Source organism: Phyllobates terribilis, unplaced genomic scaffold (genome assembly GCF_046119375.1).
Source record: "Phyllobates terribilis strain yellow unplaced genomic scaffold, ASM4611937v1 Scaffold_7__3_contigs__length_470593459, whole genome shotgun sequence".
Classification (NCBI taxonomy): domain Eukaryota; kingdom Metazoa; phylum Chordata; class Amphibia; order Anura; family Dendrobatidae; genus Phyllobates; species Phyllobates terribilis.
The window spans coordinates 201,637,871-201,656,106 of NW_027362767.1; the positions used below are offsets into that span (position 1 = coordinate 201,637,871).

The 18,236-nt window shown below is 40.6% G+C and overlaps 1 protein-coding gene across 1 annotated transcript in view; it reads left to right on the forward strand.

Moving 5' to 3' along the window:
- LOC141154162 (coagulation factor VIII-like) overlaps nt 1-18,236 on the forward strand; it is a 229,387-nt gene that overhangs the window by 123,741 nt on the left and 87,410 nt on the right. The window contains exon 16 of the mRNA XM_073639666.1: nt 1,526-1,714. Coding sequence (XP_073495767.1) covers nt 1,526-1,714 — 189 coding nt within the window. The remainder of the gene's footprint in view (nt 1-1,525; nt 1,715-18,236) is intronic.

Genomic DNA, 18,236 nt, shown 5'->3' on the forward strand with positions numbered 1-18,236 from the left:
CTCCTCACACAGACTATGTATGAGACAAACAGGTCTCATTTTATAATGTGAACCACACTCAGAGGTGGAGATATGGTGAGCATCTGTCCCGCCCAACTCTTCAGTTGCTCACATTAAACTCAGCCCTGTCATGGCCGATCAACACCTCTGTGAAGACCCGGGGTCTTCAGTAGGCATAATACCACTCAGACAACACAGGGTGAGGGTAAAGCGGTGTGGCAATACTTTATTGAACCACCAAACAGACAATAAACACATAGAGCAGTCTCAGCAAATACGTGCAAAATTACACAGTCTCACCCTTCCACTGGCCCGCCGAGAATAGAGCAGCTGTGACTTTGGGACTTCCAGGGCAAACTACCTCAACCAGTGACCCCCGCTTTTGGTGGGTCCCAACAGAGAGACGGTAGCAGCAAGCTTAGGAAGCTGACAGTCCATCAAGGTACAAGGCCAGGAGACAGGAGGGTCCCACCCTGGCCTCTCCGAGAGTTTCCATGGGGCCAGATGACCGGCTGGTCCCAATCTAGCACCTCCGAACGTCTCCATGGGTTCCAGGCGACCGGAGGGTCCCACCTGGCAACCCCAAACAACATATCCATGGGGCCGGATGACTTTATCGCCCCAACCTGGTCTCCCCAAATGTATCCATGGGTTCTCTGATGGTCAATGGAGCAGATCCATATCCTTCCAGTCAGAGCCATATACCCTTAGGCCGGAATCATGTAGAATCCAAATCTGTGTCTCTCTGGATCGAGCCATGCTACCAAGCTGAAGAATGTGTCTCTGATCCTCTACTTTTCCATGATTTTCCTTGCAGCAGGATAGAAACCCCTTTTATATTTACATAGGTGGCTAAGGTCATCAGTCACAGGTCAGAGGTAAAGGTGCAGGGCTGACTCAGGTCTCATTGTTTGAGCTGATCCCCCTGCTCTTGTAAACAAACTAGCTGGTTTAGTACAATATGCAATTAGCATATTAACCAACATCATGGTTTCCAAACACTGAGTCACTGTCCTTCTTGACCAACCAAAGAAACACATACACTCAAAGGTCAACACAAAGATAATAGTGTATTTCTCCTAGCTTAACAAATCTAAACGTCTGCCTGATTACAATAAGAAGCTTTTTCGTCACACCCTCTTAGTACTATGTGTACTAGAGCATTATTCTAGGTTTTCATCACAGAGGACATCCACCTCTGTGATACATATCTCCCATCCACTATGTGTCCGGCAGCCACCTTACAGCATCCATTTCTGGAATACAAGTATTTACTAAAACAAACGTGCCAAGTTCAGTGGCTTATAGGTTATCTTCTCTAATTGTAGATGCTCCCTCTTTTTTTTTTTCTCCATCCATCCCAAACCACTACAATGACTTCTCCTGATGACTGCAGAGTTTTTGCCCTGATTTATGCCAAGAACTCGTGACAAAACTAAAATGTATAGCAAATATTCTAGCACGTGGGTCAGCCATGGACTTGCCAGTAGCCTTGGGCTCTAATGCCGGTATCATTCTCTTATAGGTACAATTTAAGAACATGGCCTCCCGTCCATACTCCTTCTATTCCAATGTTCTGGCAGTACCATGGAGAGAGGAGAACGTTCCCCCACAACAGACCCGTACATACACCGGAAAAGTCAGCTCTCAATTTGGACCCACAGATTCTGAAGAGGAATGCAGGACTTGGTTTTACACCTCTAATGCTCATCCGGTAAATAACCAAATATTTTTTAGTCTTAAATAAATGGGGGCAAACCGTCATCTTGATGGCATCTCCCGCCTCTGCCCCGCCTGGTTCAGCTAGATTGACAGGTTTTTCACTATACATAGTAAGGGTAAGTTCACACAACTGTATAAAAATTGGAAAAGCGGGACGATTTTTTCGTACTTGTCATCCATGTACAATCTGTTTTTATGGAGAGGATGGAGAACATTTATTTTTCATCTTCTCCACATTCGAGAAAAATCGAATCACCCTGTGGTCACACTCTGATAAGATGTCGTTTTTAACGTTACGATTTTCTGGTGTATAAGACTTTTTCATCACTTTATTACACCTTTTGGGAGGTGAAATGAAGAAAAGAAAACAAATTGTGCTTTTTTTTCTTGATTTTTTTTAAACACTGTTCACTATTGAGTTCGCAGATTGATGTGATAATGACAATACCAATTTTTTATATTTGTTTATGGTTTACTACTTTTACATTAAAAAATCTATTTTTTCTTAAATCATATTTTGGGCTGTTCCAAGACCAATATGTTTTCTTATTTTTCTATAGACAGAGCAGTGTAAAAGTGGTCATTTCCACTGGTGCTTATTTGTCTACGTGCAACTTTTTATTTCTTATTTTGTGAGACTTTGTATTCTGAAAGCCATAACTTTTTCATTTTTTCAGTTATCGAGGCTGGGGATGAGCGGACCCATGGACGTTCGGGTTTGTGGGGATCAACTGGATTTTAATCCAAAGTTCAGTTCGAATACCAGAACTGTATTCGAATTTGAACCAGAACCCGAACGCCATAGAAATCAATGGGGACCCTAACGTTGGAGCTGGAAAATATCTTTCTCTCTCTAATAGTAGCCTACGAGGGTTACATTTTCTCATAACAAACTGTAGTTTTCATTGCTACCATTTTGGGATAAATACAACTATTTGATTACTTTTTATTTCATTTTTGTGAGGCGGAATGAGCAAAAACAGCAATTGTTGCTTTGTTGTTCAAATTCGAAAAATAGATTAACCCCTTCCTGACATTTGTAGTATATATATACTGTATATGTCATTGTCGGGGAGGACTTCCCAACCAATGCCGTATATATATGGCATGGCTATCACCCGCGCACAGGGGGCTGTGCGCGGGCAATCGCTGCCATGTGTCAGCTGTTTCTGACAGCTGACACCTGGGACTTAGTGGGAGGTAGTGGTGCCCACGCCGCACCACGATCGCACCACGATCGCAGCATTAATCACGCAAGCAGAGAGAAGAAAGTCCCTCTGCCTTTGGATTGTAGACCCCACGACATTATCGTGGGGTCCTGATCGTTGCCATGGTGACCCAATGTCATCATGACAACATCCGGGTCACCAGAGCTAGCAAAGTTGCTAGATCATGCACAGTGCATGATCTAGCAACTTTGTGTGTCAGTGCAGCACTGACAGTTTATAAGGCATAGGAATACTCCTGCATCCCTGTGCTTTATAAGCGATCAGAGTGATAAAAGTGAAAGTCCCATAGTGGGACAAAGTGTAAAAGTAAAAAAAAGTTTAAAAAAATGAAAAAAAAAATTGTAAAAATATTTTTTTAAAAATCACAAAATAATAAAAAAATATAAATATATTGTATTCATAAATAAAAAATTTTATGAAAAAAATAGTACACATATTTGCTATAGCCACATCCGGAACGACTAGACCAATGAAACTGTCCCACAAGTTAACCCCTTCAGTGAACACAGTAAAAAATAAAAAATGAGGCAAAAAATTATGCTTTATCATGAAACCGCCAAACAAAAAGTGGAATAAAACACAATCAAAAAGACAAATGTAAATATAAATGGTATCTCTGAAAACATCATCTTGTCCTGCAAAAAAACAAGCCTCCAGACAGCTGCATTAGCGAAAAAATAAAAAAGTTATAGCTTTCAGAATAAAGCGATGCAAAAATAAATATTTTTTCTATAAAAGAGTTTTTATTGTGTAAAAGTGACAAAACATAAAAAACTATATAAATGCGGTATAGCTGTAACCATACTGACCAGAAGAATAAAGTTGCCTTATTAATTCTACCACACGCAGAACGACATAAAAAAAACACAAAAAAACAATTCCTGAATTGCTGGTTTTTGTTCATTCTGCCTCCCAAAAATCGAAATAGACAGCGATCAAAAAATGTCACGTGCCCGAAAATGGCACCAATAGAAAGGTCAACACGTCCCGCAAAAAAACAAGTTGTCACATGACTCTGTCGGCCGAAATATGGAAAAATTATAGCTCTCAAAATATGGTGATGCAAAAAACTAGATTTTGCAATAAAAAGCGTCTTTTAGTGTGCGACAGCTGCCAATCATAAAAATCCAATATAATTCTGGTATCGCTGTAATCGCACCGACCCGAAGAATAAAGTAATCTAATCATTTATTCCGCACGAGAAACGGCGTAAAAAATAAATAAGACCAATTCTTCATCTGTTCATTCTGCCTCCCAAAGATTGCAGTAAGGCTCAGCACACATTTATCCTGTGCTCTGCGCTGAGCGCTTACACCGCGGTTTCCGTGTAAATCTCTAAAATACGTGATTCAGATGGAAACCCCGGCGGAATATTTCCTGTAATGAGGCAGATGGAGGCACTGTGAACACTGTCTGACCTGTGATCCGGCAGTGTCCGTCTTTTTAGGCATGCATAAAAATGCGGTGCAAGGAAAACACTGAAGAGATGCCAGACGGAGTCCAGAGTAACTCTGCTGCCTTATTATAATGAATGGATCCCCCGGGGGTTCATCTGAATCATGTCACTCAGAGATTTTGATGGAAACAGCGGTATAAATGGTCAGCGTAAAGCGCAGGATAAATGTGATCCAAAATGTTATGTAAAATAGTCACAATAAAAGCTTCAACTCAATCCACAAAAAAGCAAGTCCCCACTCAGGTCTGTCATCAGTTATTGTAAATATAAGGGCTTCCACGTTACTGGTAGCACAAAGGCTCTGGAAAAGTGCCATGGCTCCACGACACCCCAAAATTTTTTAGCAAATTCCGCGCTCCCAAATTCAAATGCTCCCTTCTGAGCTCCAATGTGTGCCTAAACCGCAGTTAGCGTCCACATATTTGGCATTTCTGTAGCGATAAGAGCCCGCCTAATATCAGGTTCATGTCTCCAGAAGCATGAGCTGGGCATAATATACTGGTCAGTACAACATACTGGTCACTATAATGGCAGGTTGCAATTTTTTCCATTTTTACTCATTTCCCAGTGTGAAAATGTAAAATCTGGGGCTAAAACAAAATTTTGGTGGTAAAAATGAAATTATTTTTTTCTTCAGTGCCCAATGGTATAAAATTCTGTAACCCACCTGTGGTGTCAATATGATCACTGCACCCCTAGATGGATCCATTGATAGGTGTAGTTTGTAAAATGGGGTCTTTTGTGGGGGGGGGGGGTCTGCTGTTCTGGCACCTCTGGGGCTCTGCCAATGTGACATGGCACCCTCAAACCAGTACAGCAAAATCTGAACCCCAATATGGTGTTTCTTCCTTTCTGAGCTTTGCACTGTGCCACAAAAGTAGTTTTTGACCACATATGGGGTATCGGCGTACACAGAAAAAATTGCACAACAATTTTTGTGGTCCATTTTCTCCTGCTATCCTTGTGAAAATGAAAACAATGTGGGGCTAAAACATTTTTGTGGGAAAAATATATATTTTTCATATTTACAGATCCACATTGTAAAATTCTGCGAAGCACCTATGGGTTCAAGGTGCTCACTACACATATAAATAAATTCCTTGAGGGGTCTAGTTTCAAAATGGGGTCATTTGTGTGTCTTTTCCACTGTTTAGACACAACAGGGGCTCTCCAAACGCCATTCCATCAAAGTCTGCGTTCAAAAAACGTCACTCCTTCCTTTCTGAGCCGTGCCGTGTGCCCAAACAATAGTTTCCCCCCACATATGAGGTATCTGCGTGCTCAGGAGAAATCGCACAACAAATTTTGGGGTTCACTTTTTCCTGTTACTCCTTTGAAAATAAAATATTTGGGGCTAAAAGAACTTTTTTTGTGTGAAAAATTGGATATTTTTTATTTTCAAGGCTCTACGTTATAAACTTCTGTGAAGCACTTGGGGGTTCAAGGTGCTCACCACACATCTAGATAAGTTCCTTGAGGTGTATAGTTTCCAAAATGGTGTTACTTGTGGGGGGTTTCCTCTGTTTAGGCACATCAGGGGCTCCCCAAACACGACATGGCTTCCACTAATTATTCCAGCAAATTTTGCATTCAAAAAAGTCAAATGGCGCTTCTTCTCTTCCAAGCCCTGCTGTGTGCCCAAACAGTAGTTTTCATTCACATGTTGGGTATTGGCCTATTCAGGAGAAATTGCACAACCAATTTTATGGGGCAATTTCTCCTGTTACCCTTATGAAAATGCAAAATTTGTGGCTGAAAATATTTTTGTTGGAAAAATATTTTTTTTTTATTTTCGTGGCTTAATGTTATAAACTTCTGTGAAGTACCTGGGGGTTCAAGGTGTTCACCCCACATCTTGATAAGTTCCCTGGGGGGTATAGTTTCCAAAATGGTGTCACTTGTCTGGGGCTTCCACTGTGTAGATATATCAGGGGCTCTCCAAACGCGACATGGCATCGCCTAATTATTCCAGCAAAATTTGCATTCAAAAAGTCAAATAGCATTCCTTCTCTTCCAAGCCCTGCTGTGCACCCAAACAGTAGGTTTCCTTCACATATGGGGTATCAGCATGCTGAGAAGAAATTGTACAAAAAATTTTGAGGTCCATTTTTTCTGTTAGCCTTGGAAAAATAAAAGACATTGGGTCTAAAGTAACATTTTTGTGAAAAAAGTTAAATGTTTATTTTTTCCTTCCTCATTCCAAAAATTAATGTGAATCACCTGAAGGGTTAATAAAATTCTTGAAAGTGGCTTTGAGCACCTTGAGGGGTTCAGTTTTTAGAATGGTGTTACATTTGAGTATTTTCTGCCATATAGACCCCTCAAAGTCACTTCAAATGTGATGTGGTCCCTAAAAAAATGGTTTTGTAATTTTTTTTTTAAACATTCTTTATTTAAGTAAATAGAACAGAAACAAATGACATCAGTGCAGCATATTGAATTATAGACAAGGAAATTGAGATATCATAACAATATCAATAAAAAGACAATAGTATCTCAATGGAACAAATCAAGGCACTTGAAACAATATATAACAAGACAAATACGAAACTAAAGCTAGTATACCTAGACAACAAGAGACCTAAGCTAGGGAAATGAATAATATCTGAATAAAGTATCAGAAAAGAATTAATGCAAGAGAGCATAATGTATGAGAGACATCACATACCAAAACAAAGTTATGTGTGTTGCAGAATATGTTGGCACTATATAAATAAAAAATTATTATGTGTGTTGCGGCGCGTTGGCAAGATTAATAAACAATCTGAATGAGGTAGGAGATAAACAGTAATGGGAAGGAGAAGGAGGTGCTCAAGATATGACAGAATAAGTAGTAGTTATTTTTAACCCACAAAACCACTAAACCGGCCAGGTAGGTTTCCAGGTAAAACAAACCTCAAGAAAATGGGAATGCCGGGAAGTCTCCCAATTAGTGAGCTCCCCCAACCTCCTAATCATGTCAACCTTATTCAACCACTCAACGTGAGTGGGGGGTGTAACCTGCAACCAGTGCAGAGGGATCAGGTATTTCACCGCCCCGAACAGTAGAGGGAGCAGATCATGTTTTTTAGGTTTAAAATTTTGAGATGGTCAGGATAGTAAGACTTCTTTCGGAGACAAGGGACTCCTTATCAAACCTAGGTCTTTCAACGTCTCCTCTATTTTAACCCAGAAAGTTCTAATATTAGGGCAGTACCAAAATATATGGAACATGTTCCCCACCCCTGCTTTACATCTCCAGCAAAGATTAGAGTCAGACAATCCATAATGGCATAAAAGTTCTGGCATTCTATACCACTGTGTTAACATTTTGTACGAATTCTCTTGCAGAATTAGTAAGAATGGATTCGACTTCTTCATCCGGCAAATAAATGTTAAGTTCCTTTTCCCAAGAGTATGTAAAGGAAGGTTTTTGGAAGGACTGAGGCAGGATCATATGGTTATATATCTTCGATATTCCTTTAGGAAAAGAGAACGAGAGTTTACATAGCATGTCCATCCATGAACCTCCTCCCGCACCAGGGAATTGAGATTTAAACATCGAAAGAATGTGGGTGACATGTTTGTGTTGTAAGAAATTAATGGGGCGCGTGGAGGAATTAACTGGCCATGAATCCAGCAATGGGATTTTATTGGTCAGGAACTGTTTGATTGAATAGTTCGGCAAATCAGACCAGAGATGATAGGGATCTGAATAATTTGGGTCTAGAAAGTACGGAATGGTAGAAATAGGGGCCCGAGCTGAGGGAAGTATGCTCTTTTTTAGATCTTTATCTAAGTCTCGTTTAATCTTAATCTTAAGGGAAGTGGTAATAGTAATATCACTTATGGCCTCGGAAGTGGGAACAACCTTTGCCCATATGTATTTGTGTGGATTATTACCCAGGAGTAGAAGATCAATGTCTGAGGCATCCCCTCTCTTGGATGCTCTGGCTAATTTGAGCCATCTATTTAAGTGGATTGCTTTATAATAGTTTAGGACACTAGGAAGGCCAATACTCCCCTTATGATTAGGTAGGGTTAGGATTTTATGAGGAAGTCTAGATTTTTTATACTTCCAAATGTATTAGGATAGGACCTTTATTGAGGAAAAGAAGGCTAAAGGAAGATTTATAGGGAGCTTATTCATGTGATAAATAATTTTGGGGAGGATATACGCTTTGACTACATTTTTTCTACCTATCCAGGATAACAAAGGATTATCATATGTTCTAAAGAGGGATTTAATTTTCTCAATAAGAGGCATAAAGTTCCTATAGTATAAAAGGCTGGGATTATTAGTAATCTGAACTCCTAAGTATTTGATACTGACCTCTGGCCATTTGAAGGGTGCAGTTCTCTGGAGTAATTTTACGTTGCTTAAAGGAGTCGAAATGTTAAGAGCCTCAGACTTTTCAAGGTTAATTTTGAAGTTTGATATTTCCCCAAATTGTTCTAATATCATTAGAAGTCTGGGGATTGCTACGACGGAGTTAGATAACATTAGGAGAAGATCATATGTGAACACCGCAGCCAACAACTTCATATTTTTGATTTTAATACCCTGGACATCTGGATCTTGTCTGATTTTCAGTACAAGCGCCTCCATAAGTAGGATGAAGAGGGAAGGAGAGAGGGGGCACCCCAGCTGAGTCCCATTTTGAATATCGAAACTCCCTGACAGTGTGCCATTAATTCTAACACGAGCAGAGGGGGTAGAGTATAGCGAGAGAATGGCTTTCACAAAAACTGGCGGGAAGGCAAATTTTTCTAAAGTATAAGCTAAAAAGCGCCAACTGACTCTGTCAAATGCCTTCTCCGCGTCTGTGGACTGCAAAATCCCCCTACTCCTAGCAAATAAGAGATGGCGTGTATAATTTTAATAGAATTATCTTTTCCTTCTCTCCCTCTGACAAATCCCGCCTGATCTTGATTAATTATATATGGAAGTACATCCTCTAGCCTCTTGGCCAGAATTTTTGCCCATAATTTTATGTCTGCATTTAATAACGAAATTGGACGATAGCTAGCACAGTGTGTGGGATCTTTACCTTCTTTGTGTATTATTGAGATATGAGCTTCTAAAGTCTGTTTGGCTGGGACTTCCCCCTCAAGGAAAGAATTAAACAGGGTTACTAGATGTGGGAGCAGAGATTTGATAAGGTTTTGTAAATTTTGTTGAAGAAATGAGAAATCGCTGGTCACCTTTTAAATCTTAGAATTTCCTTACAAATAAAATTTATGTTTCCAAACTTGTGCTAATGTAAAGTAGACATGTGGGAAATGTTATGTATTAACTATTTTGTGTGACATAACTCTCTGATTTAAGGGCATGAAAATTGAAAGTTTGAAAATTACAAAATTTTCCAAATTTTCGCCAAATTTCCATTTTTTTTCCACAAATAAACGCAAGTGATATCGAAGAAATTTAACCATGATCATGAAGTACAATATGTCACGAAAAAACATTCTCAGAATCAGTTGGATACGTTGAAGCGTTCCAGAGTTATTAACTCATAAAGTGACAGTGGTCAGAATTGTAAAATTTGGCCTGGTTATGTACGTGAAAACAGGCTTGGGGGTGAACGGGTTAAACTATATATATATATATATATATATATATATATATATATATATATATATATATATATATATATATATACAGTACAGACCAAAAGTTTGGACACACCTTCTCATTTAAAGATTTTTCTGTATTTTCATGACTTTGAAAATTGTACATTCACACTGAAGGCATCAAAACTATGAATTAACACATGTGGAATTATATACTTAACAAAAAAGTGTGACACAACTAAAAATATGTCTTATATTCTAGGTTCTTCAAAGTAGCCACCTTTTGCTTTGATGACTGCTTTGCACACTCTTGGCATTCTCTTGATGAGCTTAAAGAGGTAGTCACCGGAAATGGTTTTCACTTCACAGGTGTGCCCTGTCAGGTTTAATAAGTGGGATTTCTTGCCTTATAAATGGGGTTGGGACTATCAGTTGTGTTGTGCAGAAGTCAGGTGGATACACAGCTGATAGTCCTACTGAATAGACTGTTAGAATTTGTATTATGGCAAGAAAAAAGCAGCTAAGTAAAGAAAAACGAGTGGCCATCATTACTTTAAGAAATGAAGGTCAGTCAGTCCGGAAAATTGAGAAAACTTTGAAAGTGTCCCCCAAGTGCAGTTGCAAAAACCATCAAGCGCTACAAAGAAACTGGCTCACATGAGGACCACCCCAGGAAAGGAAGACCAAGAGTCACCTCTGCTTTTGAGGATAAGTTTGTCCAAGTCACCAGCCTCAGAAATCGCAGGTTAACAGCAGCTCAGATTAGAGACCAGGTCAATGCCACACAGAGTTCTAGCAGCAGACACATCTCTGCAACAACTGTTAAGAGGAGACTTTGTGCAGCAGGCCTTCATGGTAAAATAGCTGCTAGGAAACCACTGCTAAGGACAGGCTACAAGCAGAAGAGACTTGTTTGGGCTAAAGAACACAGAGAATGGACATTAGACCAGTGGAAATCTGTGCTTTGGTCTGATGAGTCCAAATTTGAGATCTTTGGTTCCAACCACCGTGTCTTTGTGCGACGCAGAAAAGGTGAACGGATGGACTCTACATGCCTGGTTCCCACCGTGAAGCATGGAGGAGGAGGTGTGATGGTGTGGGGGTGCTTTGCTGGTGACACTGTTGGGGATTTATTCAAAATTGAAGGCATACTGAACCAGCATGGCTACCACAGCATCTTGCAGCGGCATGCTATTCCATCCGGTTTGCGTTTAGTTGGACCATCATTTATTTTTCAACAGGACAATGACCCCAAACACACCTCCAGGCTGTGTAAGGGCTATTTGACCAAGGAAGAGAGTGATGGGGTGCTACGCCAGATAACCTGGCCTCCACAGTTACCAGACCTGAACCCAATCGAGATGGTTTGGGGTGAGCTGGACCGCAGAGTGAAGGCAAAAGGGCCAACAAGTGCTAAGCATCTCTGGGAACTCCTTCAAGATTGTTGGAAGACCATTTCCGGTGACTACCTCTTGAAGCTCATCAAGAGAATGCCAAGAGTGTGCAAAGCCGTCATCAAAGCAAAAGGTGGCTACTTTGAAGAACCTAGAATATAAGACATATTTTCAGTTGTTTCACACTTTTTTGTTAAGTATATAATTCCACATGTGTTAATTCATAGTTTTGATGCCTTCAGTGTGAATGTACAATTTTCAAACTCATTAAAATACAGAAAAATCTTTAAATGAGAAGGTGTGTCCAAACTTTTGGTCTGTACTGTATATATATATATATATATATATATATAATTTTTATTGCAAATTTTTCATGATAATAACATCAACAAATCCAACACATTAAATTGATAACAATTTTGTCCAGTACGCAGACTGGGTAAACAAAAGTTTGGTCTATGTCATAATTTCGGGATACTTATTGGAGATCATTCAGTCAATTAGTACCCAAAGTCTTAGTTGGAAGAGGGGAAAATAAATAAGGGTTAAACAATAAAATAAATAATCATAAAGCCATCTTAAAAAGAGGAATAAGAGTATTAATTACATCAATTGTCAACTAGCCATACTTTTTCACATTCTCAGTCAACTATCAATTCGGAGCTGGCCCAAATTGCAGTCAATACTAAAGGTTGTGTAATTTTCTAAACATTTTTTTTACTAGGAAAACTAGGTTTTGGACAGTGTTTTTTTTATTTAGTGTTTTAAACACTTACAACACTTTACAATATCTATTGTTCACATAAGTAAGACACTGCACTACTTATCCTGTTAGTATAACAATAACAAAGCAACCTATCAGCACCCTGTGATAGCCCCAGGGGGGTGACAAAGAGATGACAGAGGGAGCGCTCTCCCTCTGTCAAACTCCTCATTAGCCTCTGTTACTATAGGAACCATTAAACTTCAGGGATTGGTGAGGACACTGATCCTAGCAGTTAAAGCAGGAGGCTGTGTATATTAGTCGTGCTCCTGCAGCTGATTGCACTGGTACAGAAGCTGTCAGCATGTTGGATATATCCATCAAGGAGCACAAACTAGTAAACCGTGCTCATGATGGATATATATAGGTAAAATTGTGCTAAGTAAAACCCAGATGACTGCATGAAGAGAGTCTGCGCCTGTGTCATGCTGCTCGAAGTTCAAGCTAGAAGATTTCCTTGGGTGACATAGTATCCAAAGTGGGATCCCTTGTGTTGGGGGGGTTTAGACTTTTTAAGCACCATTGGGGCTTTTCAAATGCAATATGGTGCCGGCAATCTATTCCAGCAGTAATTGCACTGCAAAAGTTACATAGCGCCCCTTCCCTTCGGCACCCTGTTGTGTGCCCAAACAGTAGTTTCCAACCACAACAAATTGTGGAATCCAATTTCACCTTTTACACCTTGTGAAAATGAAAAATGTGGGCTAAATCAACATTTTAGTTAAAAAATTTTTTCATTTTTACATTTTTTCCCTTCAACTTTGCATTAATTCCACAGAACGACCTGAAGAGTTATCAAACTTCCTAAATGTGCTTTTAAATAACTCGAGGGGTCCAGTTTTTTTAAATGATGTCTTGTTTGAAGTTGCTTCAAAAGTGAAGTTGCCCCTAAAAAACGTTTTTGTAAAATTTGATGAAAATAATGAAAAATTGCAGCTAAACGTTTAACCCTTTTACATTCTAACAGAAAAAAATGATGCTGACGTTAAGTTGATGTGGTAAAAGTTAATTATTAACTGTTTTGTGTTGTATATTTGTTTTAAGGGCATAAAAATTCAAAGTCTGAAACTTGCAAATGTTCCTAAACAAAAATTTACCACTATCATAAAGTAAAATATGTCATGAAAAAACCTTTTTTAGATTCACTGGGATACATTGAAGCTCCAGAGTTATTACCATATAAAGTGACGCATAGCAGATTGAAAAATTTAGCCTGGTCAGGAAAGTGAAAACCAGATTAATGCAGGAAGGGGCTGGAAGAGGCATGAACTCGCGGGAGAAGAACAGAATGCTACCACTTTACAAAGCGTTAGCGGACCCCATCTGGAATATGTAAGTCAGTTCTGGGCACCAGTACATAGAAAGGATGTCCTGGAGATAGAGAAGGTACACAGGAGAGCCACAAAACTGATAAGGAGCAAGGGGGACCTTCATTATGAGGAAAAATGAAAAGAACTACATTTATTTAGTCTTGAGAAGAGACAATTAAGGGGGAACACGATTAACAAATCTATAAAAAGCCCTTATGAGAGAAAGAGATATGGCGTCGCTATGCATATAATTTTGTTGCAGGATTCAATTTTTGGCAAAACAGTCTGTATCTAAAGTTCTATGTTTAGTATAGGCCATTAATATTAGAACGGTGGGACCCGACTTTCAGAACTGCTGCCGGTCATCTGCTTGAAGGGGACCCATGCAAACACTGCAGCCCCCTGTACAGCACTTTTTGTAGTGGTGGTCAAAGTTATTGCAGCATTGTCCCATTCACATGAACTTGACATATACAGGTGCTTCTCACAAAATTAGTATATCATCAAAAAGTTAATTTCAGTTCTTCAATACAAAAAGTGAAACTCCTATATTATATAGAGTCATTACAAACAGAGTGATCTATTTCACGTGTTTATTTCTGTTAATGTTGATGATTATGGCTTACAGCCAATGAAAACACAGGAGTCATTATTTCAGTAAATTAGAATAATTAACAAAAAAACAAAAAAGGCTTCCTATGCATTTAAATAGGTCCCTTAGTCTGTTTCAGTAGGCTCCACAATCAAGGGGAAGACTGCTGACTGCTGACAGATGTCCAGAAGGCAGTCATTGTCACACTCCACAAGGAGGGTAAGCCACAAAAGGTCATTGCTAAAGAAGCTGACTGTTCACAGAGTGCTGTATCCAAGCATATTAATGGAAAGTTGAGTGGAAGGAAAAAGTGTGGTAGAAAAAGGTGCACAAGCAACCGGGATAACAGCAGCCTTGAAAGGATTGCTAAGAAAAGGCCATTCAAAAATTTGGGGGAGATTCACAAGGAGTGGACTGCTGCTGGAGTCATTGCTTCAAGAGCCACCACACACAGACGTATCCAGGACATGGGCTACAAGTGTCGCATCCTTGTGTCAAGCCACTCATGACCAATAGACAACGCCAGAAGCGTCTTACCTGGGCCAAGGAGAAGAAGACCTGGACTGTTCTCAGTGCTCCAAGGTGTTGTTTTCAGATGAAAGTAAATTTTGCATTTCATTAGGAAATGAAGGTCCCAGAGTCGAGAGGAAGAGTGGAGAGGACACAATCCAAGCTGCTGGAGGTCTAGTGTGAAGTCTCCACAATCAGTGATGGTTTGGGGAGCCATGTCATCTGCTGGTGGAGGTCCACTGTGTTTTATCAAGACCAAAGTCAGCGCCGCCGTCTACCAGGACATTTTAGAGCACTTCATGCTTCCCTCTGCCGACAAGCTTTTTGGAGATGGAAATGTCATTGTCCAGCAGGACTTGGCCCCTGTCCACACTGCCAAAAGTACCAATACCTGGTTTACACACAACAGTATCACTGTGCTTGATTGGCAGCAAACTCGCCTGACCTTAGCCCCATAGAGAATCTATTATAGAGAATCTATGGGGTATTGTCAAGATGAAGATGAGAGACCCCAGACCCCACAATGCAGACGAGCTGAAGGCTGCTATCAAAGCCACCTGGGCTTCCATAACACCTCAGCAGTGCCACGGGCTGATCCCTCCATGCCACATTGCTGCATTGATGCAGTAATTGATGCAAAAAGAGCCCAGACCAAGTATTGAGGGCATTTACTGAACATACATTTCAGTAGGACATTTTGGATTTTAAAAAATTTTTTCAAGCTGTTGTTATAAAGTATTCTAATTTACTGAGATAATGAGTTTTGTGTTTTCATTGGCTGTAAGTCACAATCATCAACATTAACAGAAATAAATACGTGAAATAGATCCCTCTGTGTGTAATGACTCTATATAATAGATCACTCTGTGTGTAATGACTTTATATAATATATGAATTTCACTTTTGTATTCAAGAACTGAAATAAATTAACTTTTTGATTATATTCTAATTTTGTGAGAAGCACCTGTATGTACAGTGAAGGAAATAAGTATTTGATCTCTTGCTGTTTTTGTAAGTTTGCCCACTGACAAAGACATGAACAGTCTATAATTTTAAGGGTAGGTTAATTTTAACATTGAGAGATAGAATATCCAAAAAAAATCGAGAAAATCACATTGTATAAATTAGATACATTTATTTGCATTTTGCAGTGAGAAATAAGTATTTGATCCCTCTGGCAAATGTGGCGCCCCTGAGGGTTCGGTCGCCACAGAGTTACTGCATCTCACCCAGAGGTGTGGTATCCCACTCTCAGGTAAGGAGGAAGTGCTGTCCGGGACCCTAACACCTGCATCCAACACATCCACTTCAGTAGGGCAGGGTGAGATTGCTCCTAAGGGAGAGCACAGTCCCTGGTCCCTGGCTGGAGTGGAGGGGAACCAAGTGAGGGGGAACCATGTAGTGGGTGTGGGTGGAGGAAGCAGATTAGGGGAGCACTTGTGAAGGAGTTGTATAAAATGGGAAGCCATCTTGAGGGAGTGTGGTCAGTTGGAGGAGGAAAGTGAGGGGAGCAGGGACTCTGCACGAGCACTGCTCCAGAGTGGGCCTAGTAAGAGGCCCAAGACTGAGGAGAGGAGAGGAGCAGGAAGGAAGGCTCCAGGAGGAACGAGGGGATCCTAGGGGTACGGGCAGTGCTGGAGGCCACCCGTACGCCCGAATCTACCAGGTGTGGAAGGATCAAGCCGCAGAGGGGACCGGCCCCTAAACTCGTGGAGAACTACAAGGCTCAGCTAGAAACCGGAGGCTTCTGTACTTTTAGGGTGCAGTTGCCACAGCCACAATTACATTGCTGAAAAGGTGGCCACAGAGGGTCCAGGGGACTGCAGGTTGCCCGACAAGACCCTACCGGATTGGGACACTGATTGTGAGGCGCAGGGCAGGAGGGTGAGAACCAGCGCAGGAAGACGACTGAGGAAGGCACATAGACTGGGGTCCCGTTAAGTGCTCTGGAATTACCTGAGGGATTGCTGAACCCCTGCCTGGTGAACGCAGCGTGACGTGGGAGGCTGTAACCTGTACAGTGCAACCTGAGGAACTTAACAACTGTGAGTAAACTCTGAGGACTGCACCCCATTTGTCTCTGTGAATTACTGCTGCGCCATCACCCCTGCACTACAACGCCCAGCACCACCTATAACATCTACAGCAGTGGTTCTTAACCTTGTTTGAGGTACCGAACCCACCAGTTTCAAATGCACATTCACCGAATCCTTCTTTAGTGATAAATCAAACATGATTTTTTTCCAAATTCAAGACATAGCTATATGTTTTTTTACTGGTACACAAAATGAACCGTGCATGAACATCACCTTGATCAAAGAACAATACCAACACAGTGCATGAACTCACAACAAATTACATACCTGCAAATCAGTGTGACTTCTGCTGCTGTTTTTGAGAGACCAGTTCAGATATGCGTGGCTTCACCTTGGCAAGTGCTACTCTCATGTCATTTTCACAGCAAAGTCTGTTCCTTTTCTTTGTTTTTATGTCCAGCATCCTCGAAAAGGATTGTTCGCAGAGATATGTTGTAACAAATGGTATAAAAAATTCCAGGGCTTTCTTAGCAATAATTGGGTACTTTTCCAACTGTCGACACCAAAACGTCGAGAGTGTTGTTGTTCTGAAGAGTTGCTGTTGAACCTGGCTCTGCTGAATTTCAATGATTTCGTCGAGGTATTCATAATTGCCATTTGCTGTCTCAACAGCAAACGTGAACGGCTGTCTCACCCATGCTGGATATGACTCTCTTGTAGGGAAATATCTGTCGAGAGACTTTTCAAGCTCGTCTAAGTGCATGGCAATTGTTTGCTTCAGTTCCATGGATACAGAAATGTCTCCGATTCCAGACACATCTTCGATCTTACTTACACAGTCGTCCAGAAGGGGAAAGTTTGCAAAGTTATTGTTCTCTGTTCGTCGTTTCCATAACGGTAGTTTTTTTTTAAAAGCCTTCAGGTTTTCTTCTGCTTCCATGATGTTGACTCCACCACCCTGCATCTGCTGATTGAGATGATTTAGAGCTGCAAATATATCAGCCATGTACGCTAAAATGAGAATGAACTCAGGATTTTTGAAGCAATCTGCATGACAATGTTGGTGCTCTTGCAAAAACAGGGCTAATTCCACACACATGGCAAAAACACGATTCAGCACCTGTCCCCGGGATAACCACCGAACATTAGAATGGAGGAGGAGTACAGGAGTACCTCGAATTCAGAGCCTATTTCTTTACACAGCTCACTGAAGATGCGGTGCCTCAGAGCACTATTTCGCACATAGTTCACACATTCCACTACAGTTTTTAATACTTCTGCCATTTTTGAAGGCAAGGTTTTTGTTGCCAATGCATGCCTGTGCAGAATACAATGCGTAACAATGATTTGTGGTGCATCGGCTTTTACTAGCGCACCAAAACCAGACTTTCTTCACAGCATGACTGGAGCTCCGTCCGTACAAACTGCAGAAACCATATCCCATGAAAGATTGTTGTCTCTGAGGAAGTCATCCACAAGCTTCTTCACATCGGCTGCCTTAGTTGTTGTTGTAAGAGGCTTACAAAATAAAAACTCTTCTTTTATCATGTTGTCTTTCACATAGCGCACGAAAACAGCAAGCTGGCTTAGATTAGAAACGTCTGTGGTCTCGTCGAGTTGAAGGCTGAATTTTGCCGGACGTGAAATTAGATCTGCGACTACTTGAGCCAA